The sequence below is a fragment of the Marmota flaviventris genome, chromosome 1 (genome assembly GCF_047511675.1).
Source record: "Marmota flaviventris isolate mMarFla1 chromosome 1, mMarFla1.hap1, whole genome shotgun sequence".
In the NCBI taxonomy this organism is placed as follows: Eukaryota; Metazoa; Chordata; class Mammalia; order Rodentia; family Sciuridae; genus Marmota; species Marmota flaviventris.
Genome location: NC_092498.1, coordinates 118239134 through 118261949, shown reverse-complemented (window position 1 = coordinate 118261949; position 22816 = coordinate 118239134). Strand labels below are relative to the sequence as shown.

General features: G+C 44.5%; 1 protein-coding gene across 1 annotated transcript; it reads left to right on the top strand.

Moving 5' to 3' along the window:
* The first annotated feature begins 214 nt into the window (after nucleotides 1–214).
* LOC114106476 (putative SEC14-like protein 6) lies at nucleotides 215–22622 on the top strand. Its single transcript, XM_071608787.1, is given in 12 exon segments — nucleotides 215–268; nucleotides 2075–2150; nucleotides 8286–8329; nucleotides 9849–9908; nucleotides 9987–10175; nucleotides 10748–10843; nucleotides 12606–12666; nucleotides 12788–12871; nucleotides 21683–21789; nucleotides 21867–22006; nucleotides 22099–22268; nucleotides 22510–22622. Coding segments are annotated over 12 exon segments (1194 nt in total).
* The last annotated feature ends 194 nt before the right edge of the window (nucleotides 22623–22816 follow it).

Below are 22816 nucleotides of genomic sequence, written 5' to 3'. Positions count from 1 at the left end.
CCAGTGTCTCAGGCATCCAGCAAAGAATGAGCCCTGCCAGTCACATCAAGGTAAGAACTATAGGTCCAATAAGAAGGGGCAGGTCTTCTGGACAGAGATAATTGTGGGTGGAGCTGCCAGCTGGGCAAAAGGCAGGCAGTCTGGATGGAACCACAGAGGATGGCCTGAACCCAGGAGCACTGAGCTGGATCCCACCCCTGATACCATAAGCAGCATGAGTGGACAAGTGGGTGACCTGAGCCCATCCCAGGAGAAGTCACTGGCTCAGGTGAGGGGGCAGAGGGAGTGGGAGAGAGTTCTACACCAGCTTTGGTTTTTTCTTCTGCCCCACAAGGGAAAGGACCCAAGGCCCTTGAAGTTCCTCTGGGCTCTGGGTCTCTTTCCAACCCTTAGGATCTTGGTGGCCAGAAGCTACACCAGCCCTAGCCAGTAGAGATATACTGTGAACCCAGTATAGTTAAATTATTACCACTTCAACAAGTAGTCAGTGTAAGATTCATTGTGAATTTTCGTTTTTGTTTTTACTAAGTTTTTGAAATCTTGTATTTTATACTCATAGACCTCAACTCAGACTAGCCATGTTTTAAGCATATATGGCTATTATAGTGGGCAACACAGGTGAGGGCTGCAGGCCCTATGGGGAGAGGCTGGCATGGCAGGTTACATCCTCAGCTACAACCCAAGAGGAAGCATGAACAAAGTACATTTTCCTCTCTATCCCGGGGAGAGTCCCTCAGAGATTCTCAAGGTCTTTTCTTACATGGCTGTAGGGATCACACACTTCCATGGGCACAGGAGGCCCCAATTCTGCCCTCAAAATTTCAACATTGAGAAAGTGATATTTTGCCCTAGCCAGGAATGAATCCTCTTACAAGACCACTGAAATCAGTGGAGCATGCCTATAATCCCAGTGGCTCGGGAGGCTGAGGCAGGAGAATCACAAGTTCAAAGCCAGCCTCAGCAATTTAGTGAGACCCTAAGTAACTCAGCAAGACCCTGTCTCTAAATATAATATAAAAAAGGTCTGAGGATGTGATCAGTGGTTAAGCACCCCTGGGTTCAATCCCCTGTACCAAAAATAAAACAACAACCAAAACAAAACAAAACAAGAAACTCATTGGGGTCAAGAATAGATCAAAGAAATGCTCATCTTGGTTAAGCATTTAAGCCTCAGTTTCCTCACTTAGGGAATAGATACAATAGCAGTTCATGTCAGGATTAGTTTATCTCAGAGCTAAACACTCCTTCATGATACTGAAGACAAAAGTTATCAGCTCATTTTAGGTGGGAGACCTGGAGGAGGTTCAGTTTCTCTTTGAAGGCCAAAGAGATAGATACTCAGAAATAGAGAAAGTGACTCAGGCAAGGCCACACTGGGGAAGCTGGCTCTGTCCAGTGCTCTTTCACCTTCCAGATTCATCAGTGTTAAAGGCTGACTTTAGCCATAGTACAGCCAGCAGCATCCATCCAAGAGCAGCACCTCAGCCCTCAGATCCTGTCTGGTGGATGCAGGGCCAGCTGAACTGCCCTGAGCAACTCCTGGGGACCGACTGAGAAGGACTCTCTCCCAGGATGTGCCAAGTCATTCCTTCTCAGTCGGTCCCCAGGAGTTGCTCAGGGCAGTTCAGCCTGCTGGCTCTGCCACTCACTGGCCAGGTGACATTGGGCAAACTGCTCAATCTCTATAGTTCATACTTCTTGCAGCTACTGTGCCACCTGATCTGGCCTGGGAGCTCCTTGATGATAAAGATCAGGTCCCTGAAACAGGCTGTTCCCTATCCCCACATCCCTGAAGGAAAAGTCAGGCTCATGGATCCTTTCCACCTTTAATCCACATGTAATCCTCTCTGAGGGTTTGAGCAGCTAGTTGATTATTATCCCATTTTCCATAGAGAGAAAAAGAATTGCCACAGCTTAACTCAGGTCCTGGCTCTCCCAGCCTTGGTGTGTCATCTTCACTCAGGGGCCAGCAAACCCAACAGGCCTGAGGGTGGCTCGCCAGCCCCCTGAAGGCATCGGGGGCACCGTGGAAACTCTTTGATCCCAGTCTTCTTCCTGATCTGTCTGTCCAAAGTTTCAGGTCAATGTCCAGGATGTGCTATCTGCCTTGCCCAATGCTGATGACTCCTTCCTCCTGCACTGGCTCCGAGGTGAGGATAGAGGATGCAGTGGGATGAGAGTCAGGGGCATGTGAAAGGTATCTGTTGCTGGGTAACAAATTACAGTCATCTTTCTGTTTCCACAAGATTGGTTCCAGGACCTCCTGAAGATATCAAAACCCATGGGTGTTCAAGTCCTTCACATAAAATGGCATAGTATTTGCATATAGCCTACTCACCTCTTCCTATATACTTTACATCATTTGTAGATGACTTATGTTACCTAATAAAAATGCAAATGCTATGTGAATGTTTTATTATACTGAGTTATTTAGGGAATAATGACAAGGAAAAAGTTTGTACATGCTCCATGTAGACACAATTTATTTTTTTTCTTCTGTAGCTATTTATTGAATGGATGTAGATAGAACCCAAGGCTAGAGTGAGCTGCTGTACTCCAAAACAGAGCTGTTTTAAACATCTAGGAACATTTATTATCTCCCAGTTTCTGTGGCCAGGATTTATAGGGAGGCTTAGCTGGGAGGTTCTGGTATAGTCTATCATGAGGTTGCAGACAAAATGTTGCTCAAGGCTGCTGTCAAGTGAGGGTTTGATGGGGCTGGATGATCTGCTTCCAAGATGTCTTACATGTCTGGCTAGTCAGTGCTGGCTGTTGGCAGGAGGCCTCAGTTCCTCCTCACAGGAGCCTTTCCAGAAGACAGCTTGAGTATCTGTAGAACAGAGCTGCTGGCTTTCCCACAGTGAATGATTCGAGAGAATGAGGAAAAAATGTCTTTGTGATCCCAATGATAACACCATTATGATCATACTCCATAATTTCTGCAGTATCCTATTGGTTATGCAGCTCAGCACTGCTCAGTGTGGGAGGGATCTAAACAGACATGAATACCAGGAGGTGAGGACTACTAACAGCCATCTTGGAGGTGGCTCCCTCAAGGAATAGTATTATTTAACTTCCATATTCATAGCACTAATTCTGTACTAGGAACTGGATAAAGCAATTTTAATTTATTTTTTCCTCCTTTATTTCCTCTTTCTTCTTCTTACACAGCAGCCCAATGAGGTAGAGATTATTATTAGCCTCATTTTTTTTTGATCGGAGGAAACTGTAGTTCAGAGCAATTAAGCTATTTGACGAATTTCACCATGCTTGCAAGTGGCAAATCCACGTCAGTCTGATTTTAGAGGCTGTCATGTTCACAGCCCAGTTGTGCCAGGAAAGGGTGATAGATTGGTGAGATACCAAAGAAAATACCCAGAGATGGTATGAGGCATAAGGCTTTACTGAGAAATACCTATGAGGAAGGTCCAGGGGTTGTAGTCTGAACACATAACACCTCCATCCCTCAAGGTGTTTTGCCAAGCAGTGCCTCCTCTCCCTCATTGCATTTTGTCCAGTGGTGGCCTGCTGGATGAGTGACATGTTTCCTTTCCACAGTGCCCTCAGTTTCACACCAGTCTCTGCTGAGAGGACAATTTTATAAGTTAGGCAACAGAGACAGTTTGTTTATATGATCAGTATCCCAAGGACCAACTGTTCTGGTGTACATGTAAAAATGACTTTTCTACAGATAACATTAGCTTGCCCTTTCCCCCAGTGTATATGGTCCAAGCTTACTCTCATTGTTCTCTTAACTTGGCTAAGTTTTGGAGATCAGAAAGGGGACATTCAGGGATATAGGATATGGGTTTTTTTTTTTTTTTTTTACTATTACTCTTTTCTTTAAAGGTAATACAGATGCCAATCACTTAATATCTTCTCAGAGAATGAGTCTGGGGAAGAATTTGCATTTGAGATAAATGTTGGAATCCCAGAATCCAAACGCACAGACAGGAGATCCTTTTATTCTGTGGCTCTGAGAATGTAGCTGTAACTCCCACACAGACTCCTTCTTGATAGAAAGTAAGGTCAGAATTGTTTTCAGGGTCTGTGAGGAAATCATTCTAAACCATGTTAATTATCATGCCTACCCCAACTATTGCAGATTACATAGGGATTCAAATCACTGAATGACAGAGAAAACCTAGTAGGTGATGAATTGTCTTCATAAAATCAGTGAGGGCAACTTGCCTCTGAGCCTGGTGTATTGTTTTATAAGTCATGATACTTTAACCAACAGGATTCCCAGCTCAAGGTCTTCACGAAGGCAGTTTTCTTTACCTAGAATTCCTTTCAAACTTGTGTTTGTCCCTTTCCTCTTACTTGAATGAAATACCAGAGACCAAGTAGCTGATAAAGAACTGAGGCTTATTTATCTCACAGTTTGAAATTGAAAGTCCCAAATCAGGTGGCACTATCAATTTGATCTCTGGTGAGGAACCTCTTGAATGAGTCATGTCACCGTGGGTGGCACTATGGTGGGAATATATGCAAAGGGAGAGATCACATATGAGACAGGAAGCCAGAGCAAGATTCAGAGAGGATCTTGTTCTTTTACAACATCCCTTTCACAAGAACTAATTGGAGTCCCATGAGAACTTAAATCCTTTCCAAAGATGATACCCCCAATAATTTCCCAGTAGGCTCTACCTCTAGAAGTTTCTACCACCTCTTAACATCATTATATAGGAGACCCAATCTTCCAACACATGAACCCTTGGGAGACAAACCACCTCTAAACCACAGAAAAATGGGCTACCAAATCAGAAAAGAATCCCAACTGGAGTCCCAAAGACTGGGTCTAACCACACCTGTGTCTTTTACTAACTGCATAGGACTTGAGACAGATGGCCTCCTTTTATTGGGTCTCAGTTTTCTCATCTCTTTACAAGAAAATAGAGTCTATCTCCTACTCAGCTTTCAGGGTTGTATTGAGGCCCAAATGAAGTCAAAATGGGAACCAGCCTAAGGTACAAGGGACCAAGTGAAACCACTTGGTTCTCACCAGCCAAGGACACTTAATAGAAATGCTGTTGAATCAGGTTGGAAGTGGAATGAGCCAAGAAGGATAAGTTGACTCTAAGAGAAAGAGAGCTGGGAACTGGCCCAGACAGCTGTTTTCCCAATAAACAGATGAGGAAACTGAGTTCCAATGGAAGGAGGCCACCTGCTCCAGGTCCTATACAGGTCTTCATGACTCTAATCAGGATTCTTTTCTGATTTGATGGAAGTTTTGCTATGGTTTGTCCCCCAAGAGTCCATGTGTTGAAAACCTTCTCAGCCTGCAGAAACTGCTGGGACCTAACTCTCATTTGTTTATAACATCCCCAGATAGTTTTCGGATTATAAAACCAGGACATATTTATCATGGAAAATCTGGAAGGTCTGGGAAAAGGGGCTATCCAAATCACTCATAATTCCGCCATGGTCATGAGGTAAATTTACATGTATCATTTTTTTTAAAGTACCATCAAATTAATACACTCTATATTGTTTTGTTCGATGATGATGATGATGATGATGATGATGATGATTTTGCATTTCTGGGGCTTCAAACCAGGAGTGTGAGCTACCACTTAGTTACATCCCAAGCTTTTTTGTTAGGGGGGTTACCAGGTATTGAACCTAGGGACACTTAACCACTGAGCCACATACCCAGCCCTTTTTATTTTTTATTTTTTTAAATATTTATTTTTTTGTTGTGGTTAGACACAATACCCTTATTTATTTATTTTTATGTGATGCTGAGGATCGAACCCAGGGCCTCACATGTTCTAGGTGAGTGCTCTACCGCTAAGCCACAACCCCTGCCCCCCAGCCCTTTTTATATTTTATTTTGAGACAGCATCTCACAAAGTTGCTTAGGTCCTTGCTAAGTTGCTGAGGATGGCTTTGAACTTAAGATCCTCCTGCCTCAGCCTCCCAAGCCACTGGGATTACAGGCATGTGCCACCATGTCTGGCATCCCAAGCCCTTTTTATTTTTATTTTTTGTATTTTTGGTACCAGGGTTTGAATTCAGGGGCACTTAACCACTGAGCCACATCCCAGCCCTTTTTTGGGTTTTATTTAGAGATGGGGTCTCTCTGAGTCACTTAGTGCCTGCTAAATTTCTGAGGCTGGCTTCAAACTCACTATCTTTGTGTCTCAGCCTTCTGAGCCACTGGGCTTACACATGTGTGCCACCATGCCTAACTTATTTTTTATTTTGAGACAGGGTCTCATTAAGTTGTCCAGGCTCGTCTCAAACTTGCGATCCTCCTGCCTCAGCCTCCTGAGTCATTGGGATTACAGGTGTGCATCACCACACCAGGCTGTTCACCTATTATTTTGAGAACATTACCCCAAGTCACTGAAATTTTTCTTCTTCCTCAGTGTTGTTGTATGACTGCAGAATGTTCTGAAAAGTGACTCTATATGGTTGATTTAAAAGACCCCCACTTGGCAGCCCTTGATTCTCAGCAAGACAAAGTTGGCCTCATCTGCTCCATGGACCAGTTGAACTACATATTTAAATATTGAAGAGTGACTAGTTGCTACAGTCTTGATTCAGAATGTCCCCCAAAGACCCATGTGTTAAAGGGTTAGACCTCAGCTTGGTGCTACTGGCAGGTAGTGGAACCCTTAAGAGGTGGGGCCTTGTGGGAGGTCCTCTGGTCCTTGGGCACATGGCCCACTCCTTTTCTCTTTTGCTTCCTGGCCATGAGGAGAGCAGTTTTGCTTCTCTATCTGCTTCTGCCTGATGTGCTGCCCTCCTACCAAAGGCCTAAAAACAATAGGTCTGCCTTATCACGGAGGGTAACCTCCAAGACTGTGAGCCAAAATAAACGTTTTCTCTTTATAAGTTGATTATCTCAGGGACTTGTTAAAGTAATAGAAAGCTGAGTCACACTGACAGTGAAAAGCACTATCATTTTTTTAAAAATTTAAATTACAGTAGAACTTTCTGAACATAGTCACATCATAAAAATCTATATATTAATTCATCTTGTCATTTCTAATAGTCATATAGTATTTTACAGTATAGAGGGACCCTCCATTTATTTAACCAGTTCCCTAGAGCTGGACATTCAGGTTGTTTCCATTTTTTTTTATTACAAATACTTCAGAAGTATTTGAATACACTTCCCTTCTGCACATATATGCAAATGCTTTTGTCAGGTGGATCCTAAGAAGTAGGGCTTTTGGGTAATGGACAGCCTTAATTGAGAGGTAAGGAAACTGCACTACAAGAGAGAAAAGATTGTCCCGAAGTCATACTGAAGGTTGGTAACAATATTGGAAAATAAGTTTTGATTTGTACTCTTTATGTATTTTAAGTTATTCACAACTTAAACCAGTGGTTCTCAAAATATGCTCCAGGAAACCCAAAGTGTTCCAAGATCTTTCTGGATCATTAGTTCCTAATGTCTTAACTATTTTTTTTTTTAAATTTTTTCAGTTGTAGATGGACATGATACCTTTTTTTTTTATTTTTTATTTTTATATGGTACCAGGGATCAAACCCAGTGCCTCATGCATGCTAAACAAGCGCTCTACCACTGAGCCACAACCCCCACCCTTAACTATTTTCTTAATAATTCTCTAACATTATTTGCATTTTTCATTCTTGTTTTCTTATACCAGATTTTCCAGAGGCTCCGCGATGTGAAATAACATCATTGCTTTGAACAAAAGGGAATATGTGTTTATGAATTCTTGTATTTAAAAAATTCTCAATTTCAACTTCTAATATGGTAAATATGGGCAGATACAATCCAAATGAACTTAAGCTCATTGCCATCTTTGATGATTTTTAAGTACATAAAGGGTTTCTGAGGCCAAAAAGTTTGTGATTTGCAGATTTAAACAATTATCAGCCACAAGATTTGGAGGGTCTGCTTTCTCACTGATTTTTCTGGAACAACAGGAAAAGGGCCCCCAAGATCCTGGCAGTAGCAGTGGATATGGCAGGGACTTAATTTTCTGTTTCTTTGGATACCTTCTTTTCTTACCTTCCTCCTGGCTAGTGGTTTCACTTCCCACCACTTCCAAGGCCCAGAGAGGGACATTTCCACCATCATCAGCCTAGGGAACCAAGTGGTCTGAACCAAATTTTCCTGGGACTCAGGAAGGGTACGTTGGTTCTTGCTTGAGCCCCCTGTGCCTCCAGGTGTGGATATCAGGGTGCTCTGAATAAGAGGAGACAAAACTAGCCTGGAGAGTGGGGCAGGGAGGGCTGCTCTTTCCTGATGCCCAAAGCAAGCCTTAGGATTCTATAGTCGTGGTCCTGTCCTCTTGTTGCAGCTCGGAGCTTTGACCTGAAAAAATCAGAGGACATGCTGCGGAAGGTGAGTGCAATATCCTCCAGCCTAGCCTGGTCCTGCTTCTTATTTCAAGACACAAATTCACTCTTTCATTCATTCAGCATTTATTCAGTCCTGACAGTAAACCTGGCTCTGTGCTAGGAGAAGAGTGAGGTGACAGGAAGAGAGAGAAAAAAGAAAACAGATGAACAAATAAACTAGACAAATAAGAGAATTCCTGAGAGTGGGAAGTACAATGAAAACAGTAAAACAGGAGAGATGGAGAGAGGGAAGGAGGGAGAAAGGGAGGAAGGAAGGAAGGAAGGAAGGAAGGAAGGAAGGAAGGAAGGAAGGAAGGAAGAAGGGTTGGTCATGGGTATGTCATTTGGGGCATGAATGCCCCAAAGGAGGCAGGCATGTGAAGAGAAGAAGCAGAAGGCACAATCCAAGAGCCTCCAGAAGTACAGGGAGGTCACATTGTAGAGAACAATGAGAGAGACAAGGCTGCATGGGTGATCCAGGCCCATCAGCCATGCCCTGCAGGCTTCCTTCCATAGAGAGTCTAGGTTTTTTGTCTAAAAGGGACTAGAGTCCAAGGAATAGAGTTTGACTTTTTTTTTAATTTTTAAAAAAATAAATGACAGCAGAATGCATTACAATTCTTATTACACATACACAGCACAATTTTTCATATCTCTGGTTGTATACAAAGTATGTTGATACCAATTCATGTCTTCATACATGTACTTTGGATGATGATGTCCATCACATTTCACCATCCTTGTTAACCCCCTGCCCCCTCCCTTCCCCTCCCACCTCTCTGCCCTATTTACAGTTCATCTATTCCTCCCATACTCCCCCTCCCTACCCCACTATGAATCAGTCTCCTTTATATCAGAGAAAACATTTGGCATTTGTTTTTTGGGGGGGATTGGCTAACTTCACTTAGCATTATCTTCTCCAACTCCATACATTTACCTGCAAATGCCATGATTTTGTTCTCTTTTATTGCTGAGTAATATTCCATTGTGTATATATACTACTTTTTTAATCCATTCATCTACTGAAGGACATCTAGGTTGGTTCTACAGTTTAGCTATTGTGATTGTGCTGCTATAAACATTGATGTGGCTGTGTCCCTGTAGTATGCTGTTTTTAAGTCCTTTGAGGATAGCCCACTGAGTAGAGGGATAACTGGGTCAAATGGTATTTCAATTCTCAGTTTTCCAAGGAATCTCCGTACTGTTTTCCATATTGGCTGACTTTTGCTCCCGTACTGTTTTCCATATTGGTTGGCCATGGGATAGGTGGAACAGACAGAGCAAATGGAGGATGCAGGGAGAGAATCAAGCCTCACCTGGCCCTTTCTGGATCTTTTCTTCCTTTTCCCTCTCAGAATGGTATCCCCTTCTGTACCCATCCTCAGTTCTATGTAGGTGGGGTCTGAGAATGCTCTAATTGGCCCCTAGTTGTTGCAGGAAGAAGGACCTGGCCTGATATCCCCAGGTCTCTGTAGAAGCCTTTGAGACAAGCCAAGTCTTAAGCCCCTGTCCTGTCTCCACAGCACATGGAGTTCCGGAAGCAACAGGACCTGGACAACATCCTTGCATGACAGCCTCCTGAGGTGTGTCTCCCTCAAACCTGCCCCTGCTCCCCAGACCCTCAACCCAAGACCCTGAGCCCCCTTCTTGTGGTCATCCAGGTGGTCAAGATATAGGGCGCTAATAGCATCTGTGGCCATGACCGTGAGGGTGGCCCTCTCTGGTACCACATCGCAGCAGGCCTGGACGTCAAGGGCCTCTTCCTCTCCGCCACCAAACAGGATCTGCTCAGGGACAAATTCCAGAACTGTGAGCTGCTCCTGCACCAATGTGAACTGCAGACTCAGAAGGTGTGAGCACCTGCCATCCCCCCACCCCCGCCACACACACGGCCTGCTGCCTGGCACCCTCAAGGCTGCCCCACAGCATCCATGCACCTTCCCATATTCTGGACCCACATCCAGAATCTGCCTCCCAAAGCTCCTTGACTCCTGTGCTCCTAGTAGCACCCAGGATGGAATGAGAGGCCAAAGATCTACCCAAGGCCACAAAACACATGGCTGAGCTAGAACTCATTCCTCTCCTGACTGTCCCCAGGGTTGTGCTCAGCCTCTGGGCTAACCCGCCCTCTGCAGCCTCATTTGAAGAGGGAGATATCTCATTCCCCCTATACAGAGAAGGGAACTGAGACACAGTGATTTGCCTTATAGTGGACGGATGAAGAAGGCAGGCCTTGGGCCATTCTGGTTCTGGCCTTGCTTAGAATAGCCCCTTCTCTGCACCTCTCTCCTTGACATGAAACCTCCAAGCCAGGAAAAACCAAGACAAACCAATGCCCTAGGATTAAGCCTAGCCCTGTCTTGGCTGGGACATGGGGGACACTGACTCTCACAGACACTCATCTCCTGATATTATCTTGCAGTTGGGAAAGAAGGTGGAGAAAATCACAGCCATTGTTGATTTGGAGGGGCTGAGCCTGCGGCATTTGTGGAAGCCAGGAGTGGAGTTTGCTCAGGAAGTGAGGTGATCCCTTTCCTCCTCCCCAGCAGGATTCCAGGTGGCCCAAATACCGGGCCTTTCCCTCTCCAATTGTTGATGTGGGTGGTCCTCCTGTCTCCCATTGCCAGGTAAGTATCCACCCAAGCATTGGCAGCAATGTGTCAAAGCCACAGTCCTGCATTGAGACTTGGCATCCCAAAGTCACCATCTGGTACCCAACAGGTCACAATGAAGTCTATCCCAGACCTACCAGGGGACCTGTGGATGCCTTCCTTTTTCATACTCCCATCTCATTTCCAGATACCCACTGATCTTCCTCTCCCCAGGAGCTGCCCACCCCCCCAGCTTCAAGCCTCTGACATTCTTTGTTGCTTCTTTCCTGGGAGTTAGTAGGTGCTAGGGGCTCTGAGGAGGGAAGGAAAAGTGAGTAGAGGCCTGGGCCACAGAAGCAGAAGTTTTACTTTTCCTTTCTTTTTGTTTCACTCGGGATAGCAAAGAACCTAAATTAAACTTTTTTTTTTTTTTTGTAATGGCTTGATTAGTATTCTTACTATCTGTTTAAAGAAAAGGCCACAAAAACATTGTATGAAATGAAATCCAGCTGAACAAAAAAGGGATGTTCCTCCACTTAAAACGATTCTACTTCATGATCATTCGGTTTTACCATGGTGCAAAAACAATAGGCATTCATTGGAAACTGTCCTTCAAGTTTTGAATTTGGATCTTTTCCTGGGCTGGTGATATGGGATACAGTATTCTTGTGATGCTGAGTTGTGTGAGCCACAGTTCCCAGTCAGTCCTGCGATCACAAGGGGAAACAACTCTCGCTCTGTGCTGCTAAGCCAGGGTGTCCTGCAGCTTAGGTGGATTCAATGCATTTTTCCTTAGGGTATATTCAGCTTACATAGGGTTTATCTAGATGCAACCCCATTGTAAAGTCAAGAAGCTTCTGTAGATGAAACATCCAGAGTAGTCTAAGCTCAAGAGACAGAAAGTCTACTCATGATTGCCTTGGGTAGAGGGAAGGAGAATGGGAAGTTACTGTTCATGGGTACAAGATTTCCTTTGGGTCAGTTAAAAATGTTCTGGAGCTAGATAGCAGTGATGGTTGCACAACCTTGTGACTAAAAGCTACTGAATTTTACACTTGGATAGGGTAAGATGTATGATATGAAAATAACTTAATTTTAAAAAACATGCCTTGCAATTTTGAATATTATACAGCAAGTCTGTCTCAGTCCTGAAGTTGAACTATTGTCTGAGTCATAGGGGAGGGAGCCTTCTAGAGTCTTGAATGGGAATTTTCTTGTCTGCATGAGTGGGGACCTACCTATCAAGAATATATACCAATGAGATTGGGCGTGGTGGTGCACACCTATAATCCCAGCAGCTTGGGAGGTGAAGGCAGGAGGATCACAAGTTCAAAGCCAGCCTCAGCAATTTAGCAAGGCTTGCTAAGCAACTCAGTGAGACCCTGTCTCTAATAAAATACAAAATAGGGCTGGGGATGTGGCTCAGTGGTCAAGTGCCCCTGAGGTCAATCCCTGGTACCTGAAAAAAAAAAAAAATATATATATATATATCAATGGCATCAAGGAGATGACTGGGACCAGGACTCAACTGGGAAGTGTGGCTCTACTATGTGCCTGAGCATCTGTGTGCATGTCTTGGATAGCTGGCAGTAAAGGACAACCAAGGGTGTGCCCTCTGGAGCCTTGAGGGTGGGGCAGACATAGGGGATAGTATTTATACACATTTCACTTCTGTCTTTGACTCCACAGTTTCTCTCTGCACTCGAGGCAAATTACCCTGAGATTTTAAAGCATATAATTATTGTGAGACGTAAGTGAATCAACCCATTTGGGGATTGGGGGATGTGGAGGTGATGGGTAGGCACCTGAGACCCCAGGAGAGCCAGTTCCCCCAGCTGACTGCCCAAGGGAGAGCTCTGTGCCTGTTTCAGCCCCCAGCCTGTTTGCCGTGGCCTTCAACCTGATTAAGTCCTACATGAGTAAGGAGACATGCAGGAAGGTGGTGATTCTGGGAGGTGAGTGAGTCGTCTGGGGCCTCCTCTGCAGCCTGGAGCCTGAGCTAGGTTCTGCCCCTCAGCAGACCTGATGATACCTGCATCTGAGGGCACCAGGCTTTGGGACCCACAGCTTCGTGGCAACTGCTCTGGTAATGTGCATAATAGCAAGAGGGCAAAGGGACCAGGAGGGTCTTCGAGGGTCATCTCCAGAGGCAGGATGGGGGGCGGCCCTGATTTGAGGTTGGGAGGTTTGGATTTAAGGGTTGACTTTGCAACTTACTAGCTGAAGAGAGATGTATCACTTGCTGTGTTTGTCTCAGTTTTCTCATCCATCCATAAAGTGAGGAGAATGAGACCCAGGTTTTTCCAAGTTATACAACTCATTCTATTTAGAAATATGGAAAATTCAGAAATGGATAAGGAAGGAGGGAAAATCTTGTCACTGAAGGAACTACTGGTAACATCTACTGTCTATTTTAAAGGAATATACTTCCAAAAATTAAAATGTGCTTCCCACCTATTACCATTTTGTTATCACTTATCATGTGATAAACATTTTTCCATTTTAGCAAAATTACATTTAGGTTGTATTATTTTTACCATTAGAAACAAATCAAGGAATTCTGGGTTCGAGACGGGGGAAGGAAGTGGTCCAATTCGGTTCTCCACACCGGTCAGACGACAGAGGAGGCCAGCGGCCACCATCTTGGAGAGCTGACGTCACCATCCCTGTTTTTGACTGACCGCAGCTCATTCAGCCATAGAACAGGTAATTTCAGGCTGCCATTCGCCTGCGGCTTGCAGACAAATTACTCAGGCTCAGTGCTAAATAACCCGTGGAAACTGCTTCTTGGAGCCTGCTCTTATCAGAGCATACACCGAGCACGGAGCGGCCGAGTTCCGGCTCCCGGAACTGCTCTGGCCCAGGGCTAAGGAGTCCGTGGAAACTGCTTCTCGGTCCGGGTCCTGCTGAGTACTGTGGAGGTAAATACCAACCGAGCCTTCGTGGGCAGTGGCAACAGGACTGAGACGGGGCCTGTGAGGGCCGGTCAGGACTCACCCGTTGCTTTGGTCACCCGGCAAAGGGAACGAAATGCTGCCATTTGTATAGGATAACAACATGGCAGAGATCTGATGTCATCAGAAAGCAGCGGAAGAGAGAACTTCATCAATACCAGCGGCGACAGAAACAGTTGGTCTCCTGGTAGGGAGGGTGAGTCACAGACACCCGAGTCTCTCTCGCTTTGTCGTCGAGCCAGAGGGGAGGAGCCGGGCCGCCGCCAGCGCCCGGAGCAGGCCCAGCGGCTCGCCGGCGTGGTGGTCGTGTGACCCCAATTGGAGAGGGGGGTGGAGCGGAGCCGCCACCCGCGCCCGCAAGGTGGGCAGACCTGCGACCAACCGGCAGAACAGGCCCAGGGGTCCGTGGGCGTGGTAGGAGGGGCAGGGCAGAGCCGCCGCCCGCGCCTGCAAGGTAAGCAGACCTGCGACAGACTGGCGGATCAGGCCCAGCGGCCTGCCAGCGTGGTACACACGTCACCCCAATGGGAGTAGGGGCAGAGCAGAGCCTTCGCCTGCGCCCGGATCAGGCCCAGCGGCCCGCCGGCGTGGTAGTCACGACACCCCAATTGGAGTAGGGGCAGAGCAGAGCCGCCACCCGTGCCCGAAAGGTGGGCAGACCTGCAACCGACCAGCGGGACAGGCCCAGTGGCCTGCCGGTGCGACAGACACGTCACCCCATTTGGAGTAGGGGCAGAGCAGAGCCGCCGCCTGTGCCCGCAAGGTAGGCAGACCTGCGAACGACTGGTGGAACAGGCCCAGCGGCCGGCCGGGGTGGTAGGCACGTCACCCTATTGGAGTAGGAACAGAGCAGAGCCTTCGCCCGCGCCCGGAACAGGCCCAGCGGTCCGCGGGTGTGGTAGACAAGTCACACCAATTGGAGGGGGGGCAGAGCAAAGCCGCTGCCCGCGCCTGCAGGGTAGGCAGACCTGCAACCGACCAGCAGATCAGGCCCGGTGGCCTGCCGGCGTGGTACACACGTCACCCCAATTGGAGTAGGGGCAGAGCAGAGCCGCCACCCGCGCCCGGAACAGGCCCAGTGACCTGCCGGCGTGGTAGTCACGACACCCCAATTGGAGTAAGGGCAGAGCAGAGCCGCCGCCCGCGCCTGCAAGGTAGGCAGACCTGCGACCGACCAGCAGAACAGGCCCAGGGGTCCGTGGGCGTGGTAGACACCTCACACCAATTGGAGGAGGAGCAGAGCCGCCGCCCACGCCTGCAAGGTAGGCAGACCACCGCCCGACCCTGCAAGGGAGACTTTTCAACTATACAAGAGCAATATAAATATATAGGGGGAAAATTTTTTCAAAAACACAACAGTTTCACCAAGCAGAAAGAAACGCAAGCAGTATGAAAAGACAAGGAAAGAAAGGACCACAAGCAATGCAGGTCAACTCAACTTTAGAAGAGGTAACAGCTGCAGCAGATGGAATGTCAGATAAGGAATTCAGGATATACATGCTTCAGATGATCTGGAGTATCAAGGAAGACATTAGACAGCAAAATCAGACAATGAAAGATCACTTCGACAATGAATTACACAAACAAATCCAGGAAGCAAAACATCAACTATACAGGGAGATAGAGGTTATAAAAAACAAACAAACAGAAATCCTAGAAATGCAGGAAGCAATAAACCAACTTAAAAACTCAATTGAGAATACTACCAGCAGAGTAGAACACTTAGAAGATAGAACATCAGACAATGAAGACAAAGTATTTCAACTTGAAAAGAACATAGACAGCTCAGCAAGACTGTTAAGAAACCATGAGCAGAACATCCAAGAAATATGGGATAACATAAAGAGACCAAACTTAAGAGTCATTGGAAGGTATAGAGTTCCAAACCAAAGGAATGAGCAATCTATTCCATGAAATAATACGAGAAAACTTCCCAGACTTGAAGAATGAGACAGAATCCCAAATCCTAGAAGCCTACAGGATGCCGAATGTGCAAAATCATAAGAGATCCACACCTAGACACATTATAATGAAGATGCCCAACATACAGAATAAGGAGAGAATTTTAAAAGCTATAAGAGAAAGGAAGCAGATTACATTTAGGGGTAAGCCAATCAGGATAACAGCTGCTCTTTCAACACAGACTCTGAAAGCTAGAAGATCCTGGAATAACATATTTCAAACACTGAAAGAAAATGGGTTCCAACCAAGAATTGTGTATCCAGCGAAATTAAGCTTCAGGATGGAAGATGAAATTAAAACCTTCCACGATAAAAAAAAGTTAAAAGAATTTGCAGCTAGAAAACCATCTCTTCAAAACATCCTCGGCAAAACATTACAGGAAGAGGAAATGGAAAATAACAATGAAAACCAACAGTGGGAGGTAGGACAGTAAAGGGGGGAAAATAATCAAAGAGGAAAACAAACCATGTTTAGTAACAGAAATAAACAAATATGGCTGGAAGAACAACCCATATCTCAATAATAACCCTAAATGTTAATGGCTTAAACTCACCAATTAAGAGACACAGGCTAGTAGAATGGATCACAAAACAAGACCCAACAATATGCTGCCTACAGGAGACGCATTTGATAGGAAAAGACATACATAGGCTGAAGGTGAAAGGTTGGGAAAAATCATATCACTCATATGGACTTCGGAAACAAGCAGGAGTGTCCATACTCATATCAAATAAAATAGATTTCAAGCCAAAGTTAATCAAAAGGGATAAAGAGGGACACTACATACTGCTTAAGGGAACCATACACCAACAAGACATAACAATCATAAATATATATGCCCCAAACAAAGGTGCAGCTATGTTCATCAAACAAACTCTTCTCAAGTTCAAGAGTCTAATAGACCACCATACAATAATCATGGGAGACTTCAACACACCTCTCTCACCACTGGACAGATCTTCCAAACAAAAGTTGAATAAGGAAACTATAGAACTCAATAACACAATTAATAACCTAGACTTAATTGACATATATAGAATATACCACCCAACATCAAGCAGTTACACTTTTTTCTCAGCAGCACATGGATCCTTCTCAAAAATAGATCATATATTATGTCACAGGGCAACTCTTAGACAATATAAAGGAGTAGAGATAATACCATGCATCTTATCTGATCATAATGGAATGAAACTGAAAATCAACGATAAAAGAAGGAAGGAAAAAGCATACATCACTTGGAGAATGAACAATAGGTTACTGAATGATCAATGGGTTATAGAAGACATCAAGGAGGAAATTAAAAAATTCTTAGAGATAAATGAAAACACAGACACAACATATCGGAATCTATGGGACACATTGAAAGCAGTTCTAAGAGGAAAATTCATTGCTTGGAGTTCATCCTTAAAAAAAGAAAAAACCAACAAATAAATGATCTCATACTTCATCTCAAAATCCTAGAAAAAGAGGAGCAAAACAACAGCAAAAGAAGTAGACGGCAAGAAATAATTAAAATCATAGCTGAAATTAATGAAATAGAAACAATTGAAAAAATTGACAAAACTAAAAGTTGGTTCTTTGAAAAAATAAACAAAATCGACAGACCCTTAGCCATGCTAGCGAAGAGAAGAAGAGAGAGAACTCAAATTACTAGCATGCGGGATGAAAAAGGCAATATCACAACAGACACTTCAGAAATACAGAAGATAATCAAAAATTATTTTGAATCCTTATACTCCAATAAATTAGAAGATAGTGAAGGCATCGATAACTTTCTTAAGTCATATGATCTGCCCAGATTGAGTCAGGAGGATATAGACAACCTAAACAGACCAATATCAATTGAGGAAATAGAAGAAACCATCAAAAGACTACCAACTAAGAAAAGCCCAGGACCGGATGGGTATACAGCAGAGTTTTACAAAACCTTTAAAGAGGAACTAATACCAATACTTTTCAAGCTACTTCAGGAAATAGAAAAAGAGGGAGAACTTCCAAATTCATTCTACGAGGCCAACATCACCCTGATACCTAAACCAGACAAAGACACTTCAAAGAAAGAAAACTACAGACCAATATCTCTAATGAACCTAGATGCAAAAATCCTCAATAAAATTCTGGCGAATCGGATACAAAAACATATCAAAAAAATTGTGCACCATGATCAAGTAGGATTCATCCCTGGGATGCAAGGCTGGTTCAATATACGGAAATCAATAAATGTTATTCACCACATCAATAGACTTAAAAATAAGAACCATATGATCATCTCAATAGATGCGGAAAAAGCATTCGACAAAGTACAGCATCCCTTTATGTTCAAAACTCTAGAAAAACTAGGGATAACAGGAACATACCTCAATATTGTAAAAGCTATCTATGCTAAGCCTCAGGCTAGCATCATTCTGAATGGAGAAAAATTGAAGGCATTCCCTCTAAAATCTGGAACAAGACAGGGATGCCCTCTCTCACCACTTCTGTTCAACATAGTTCTCGAAACACTGGCCAGAGCAATTAGACAGACGAAAGAAATTAAAGGCATAAAAATAGGAAAAGAAGAGCTTAAATTATCACTATTTGCAGGTGACATGATTCTATACCTAGCAGACCCAAAAGGGTCTACATAGAAACTATTAGAGCTAATAAATGAATTCAGCAAAGTGGCAGGATATAAAATCAACACGCATAAATCAAAGGCATTCCTGTATATCAGCGACAAATCCTCTGAAATGGAAATGAGGACAACCACTCCATTCACAATATCTTCAAAAAAAATAAAATACTTGGGAATCAACCTAACAAAAGAGGTGAAAGACTTATACAATGAAAACTACAGAACCCTAAAGAGAGAAATAGAAGAAGATCTTAGAAGATGGAAAAATATACCCTGTTCATGGATAGGCAGAACTAACATCATCAAAATGGCGATATTACCAAAAGTTCTCTATAGGTTTAATGCAATGCCAATCAAAATCCCAACGGCATTTCTTGTAGAAATAGAGAAAGCAATCATGAAATTCATATGGAAAAATAAAAGACCCAGAATAGCAAAAACAATGCTAAGCAGGAAGTGTGAATCAGGCGGTATAGCGATACCAGACTTCAAACTATACTACAGAGCAATAGTAACAAAAACAGCATGGTACTGGTACCAAAACAGGCGGGTGGACCAATGGTACAGAATAGAGGACACAGAAACCAATCCACAAAACTACAACTTTCTTATATTTGATAAAGGGGCTAAATGCATGCAATGGAGGAAGGATAGCATCTTCAACAAATGGTGCTGGGAATACTGGAAATCCATATGCAACAAAATGAAACTGAATCCCTTTCTCTCGCCATGCACAAAAGTTAATTCAAAATGGATCAAGGAGCTTGATATCAAATCAGAGACACGCCGTCTGATAGAAGAAAAAGTTGGCTACGATCTACATACTGTGGGGTCGGGCTCCAAATTCCTCAATAGGACACCCATAGCACAAAAGTTAATAACTAGAATCAACGAATGGGACTTACTCAAACTAAAACGTTTTTTCTCAGCAAAAGAAACAATAAGAGAGGTAAATAGGGAGCCTACATCCTGGGAACAAATCTTTACTCCTCACACTTCAGATAGAGCCCTAATATCCAGAGTATACAAAGAACTCAAAAAATTAAACAATAAGAAAACAAATAACCCAATCAACAAATGGGCCAAGGACCTGAACAGACACTTCTCAGAGGACGACATACAATCAATCAACAAGTACATGAAAAAATGCTCACCATCTCTAGCAGTCAGAGAAATGCAAATCAAAACCACCCTAAGATACCATCTCACTCCAGTAAGATTGGCAGCCATTATGAAGTCAAACAACAACAAGTGCTGGCGAGGATGTGGGGAAAAGGGTACACTTGTACATTGCTGGTGGGACTGCAAATTGGTGCAGCCAATTTGGAAAGCAGTATGGAGATTTCTTGGAAAGCTGGGAATGGAGCCACCATTTGACCCAGCTATTCCCCTTCTCGGTCTATTCCCTAAAGACCTAAAAAGAGCATGCCACAGGGGGACACTGCTACATCGATGTTCATAGCAGCACAATTCACAATAGCAAGACTGTGGAACCAACCTAGATGTCCTTCAATAGACGAATGGATAAAAAAAATGTGGCATTTATACACAATGGAGTATTACTCTGCATTAAAAAATGACAAAATCATAGAATTTGCAGGGAAATGGATGGCATTAGAGCAGATTATGCTAAATGAAGCTAGCCAATCCCTAAAAAACAAATGCCAAATGTCTTCTTTGATATAAGGAGAGTAACTAAGAACAGAGTAGGGACGAAGAGCATGAGAAGAAGATTAACATTAAACAGGGATGAGAGGTGGGAGGGAAAGGGAGAGAGAAGGGAAATTGCATGGAAATGGAAGGAGACCCTCAGGGTTATACAAAAGTACATACAAGAGGAAGTGAGGGGAAAGGGAAAAATAATACAAGGGGGAGAAATGAATGACAGTAGAGGGGGTAGAGAGAGAAGACAGGAGGGGAGGGGAGGGGAGGGGGGATAGTAGAGGATAGGAAAGGCAGCAGAACACAACAGACACTAGTATGGCAATATGTAAATCAATATGTGTAACTGATGTGATTCTGCAATCTGTATATGGGGTAAAAATGGGAGTTCATAACCCACTTGAATCAAAGTGTGAAATATGATATATCAAGAACTATGTAATGTTTTGAACAACCAACAATAAAAAATTTAAAAAAAGAAACAAATCAATAGTGAATATCTTTATAGATTTTTGTACACATCCACATTTTTTCCATTGTATAAAAACAAGAGGGATTTTTTTTTCTTCCTTCAAAGAAAAACACTTATTAGGACCTATGGTACCTTTAACAATGTTGTGCTCCATGCATAATGCATAATTTAACTTCACCAACTATGCATGAATGTGCTCATTTCTCTACACTCTTGTCAAAATTGTGCATTAATAATTTAAAAGACTCTGGCCATAATTATTATTTTTTACATTGGATTTCTTTTATGACTTGTGTTGTTGGACTTTTTCAAATTGGTTATTTGAATTTCTTGTTTTTTGCCTCCTGTGGTCTCATACCCCTTTTCTAGAGAAGTATTTTCTTGTTTATTTATAAGTGCTCTTTATCTATTAAGTACATTGACTAATCCTGGCATATTTATGGCACACATTTTCCCCAGTTCATATTTGTCCTATTATCTGATTTTTAACTTAGTGCTATGTTTTCATGTCAAATTTGGGGGATTTTCCCCTTTGATTATTTCATCACTTTTATGCTTCAGCAGTCCATTTCTGTACCATGGTATGTTAGGTATTCACTTCTGCTTTCTTTCACTTTGTTCCTGCAATGCCTTTTTTCCTTTGGGGTGAACAAACTTGATAGGAATTGTTACAAGCTTGGCCTGAGGTTGCTAGAAACCTCTGAGAGCCAAGAGCAGGGAATGACTGAATGTAGTTCAGTCTCTAAGGGATGGCAAAACCTAGGTCACGGTCTCCCTGTCCTAGACCCCAGGCTTCAGAAGTTGCTAGTCTGACTCCCTGTCAAGACAATCAATGAGCCAACACCTGGACAGGTCAGGCCTAGAGGGGCAGTGAGAATGGTGCAGGCCTGGAGCAGGAATTAGTCACAGAAGCACATGCTGAGTTCCAAGCCTAGGCCCAGAGCTACTCAGCTTCCATCCCTAGAGACAGGATTGCTCCTGGGAATGAAGACCAGAAGCACTCCAAGGAGAGGGGAACACATGGATATAGGTCAAAACTGGGCTGGGTCCCCTTTGCCATCCCTGAGCCCCTTGGAGGCTCCCTCTTGTTCCCATACAGACAACTGGAAGCAGGAGCTGTCAAAGTTCGTCAGCCCCGACCAGCTGCCTGTGGAGTTTGGGGGGACTCTGACTGACCCTGATGGCAACCCCAAGTGCATAACTAAGGTATGGAGTGCCCAGAGGATGGGGACAGAGGGGAGACCACCGTGGCCTAGTGTCTACTCACCCACCTTCACCCACAGATCAACTACGGGGGTGAGGTGCCCAAGAGCTACCACCTGTGCAAGCAGGTGAGGATGCAGTATGAGCACACAGTGACCGTGGGCCGTGGCTCCTCTCAGCATGTGGAAAATGAGATCCTGTTCCCAGGCTGTGTGCTCAGGTAGGGACAGCGACCGCTCCACACCTGGGTGCAACTGGAAGAGGCTCCAGAGCCCGGGCAGGAGGTCATCAGTGGGGCTCTGTCTGTTGCAGGTGGCAATTTGCATCAGATGGTGGAGACATTGGCTTTGGGGTTTTCCTGAAGACCAAGATGGGGGAGCGGCAGAGGGCTGGGGAGATGACAGAGGTGCTGCCCAGCCAGCGCTACAATGCCCACCTGGTGCCTGAGGATGGGAGGCTCACCTGCCTCAAGACTGGTGTCTGTGAGTGTTGGCAGGAAACAGCTCCACCTGGAGGTGGGGGCGGGGGAGGAGTCTTCAAAGGTCATCCAGGTCTTCCCACCAGGTAAGGGCCCCTGGTTCTGATAGACACAGTGTGGGACTGGCTCTGGGCTCTCAGCCCTAGCAATGGTTCCCTGGCTGGGCACCCACACATGTATTTACCACCATGGAGGGCAGGGTCCCAGATGGAGCATCCTGTCTGAATGTCTATTGCTCACTGCAGATGTCTTAAGGTTCGACAACACCTACAGCCTGGTTCATTCTAAACACATCAGCTACACCGTGGAAGTGCTACTCCCAGACCAAACCTTCATGGAAAAGGTGGAGAAATTCTAGGCAAATCTTTCGGTTCCACATCCTCCTCTTTGATCTCTGAATCCTCAGTGAGTTCATGGCCTTCCCTGGTCAGACCCCTGTCCAACCTCTCCAGAAATAGGGATCCCACTCTAGCAGGTTGCAGCCTTGCCATCACAACTGGCCTGTTCCTCAGGAGCTGTTGGGGTGGTGGTCTAGTGGAGGCCAGGTGGCCC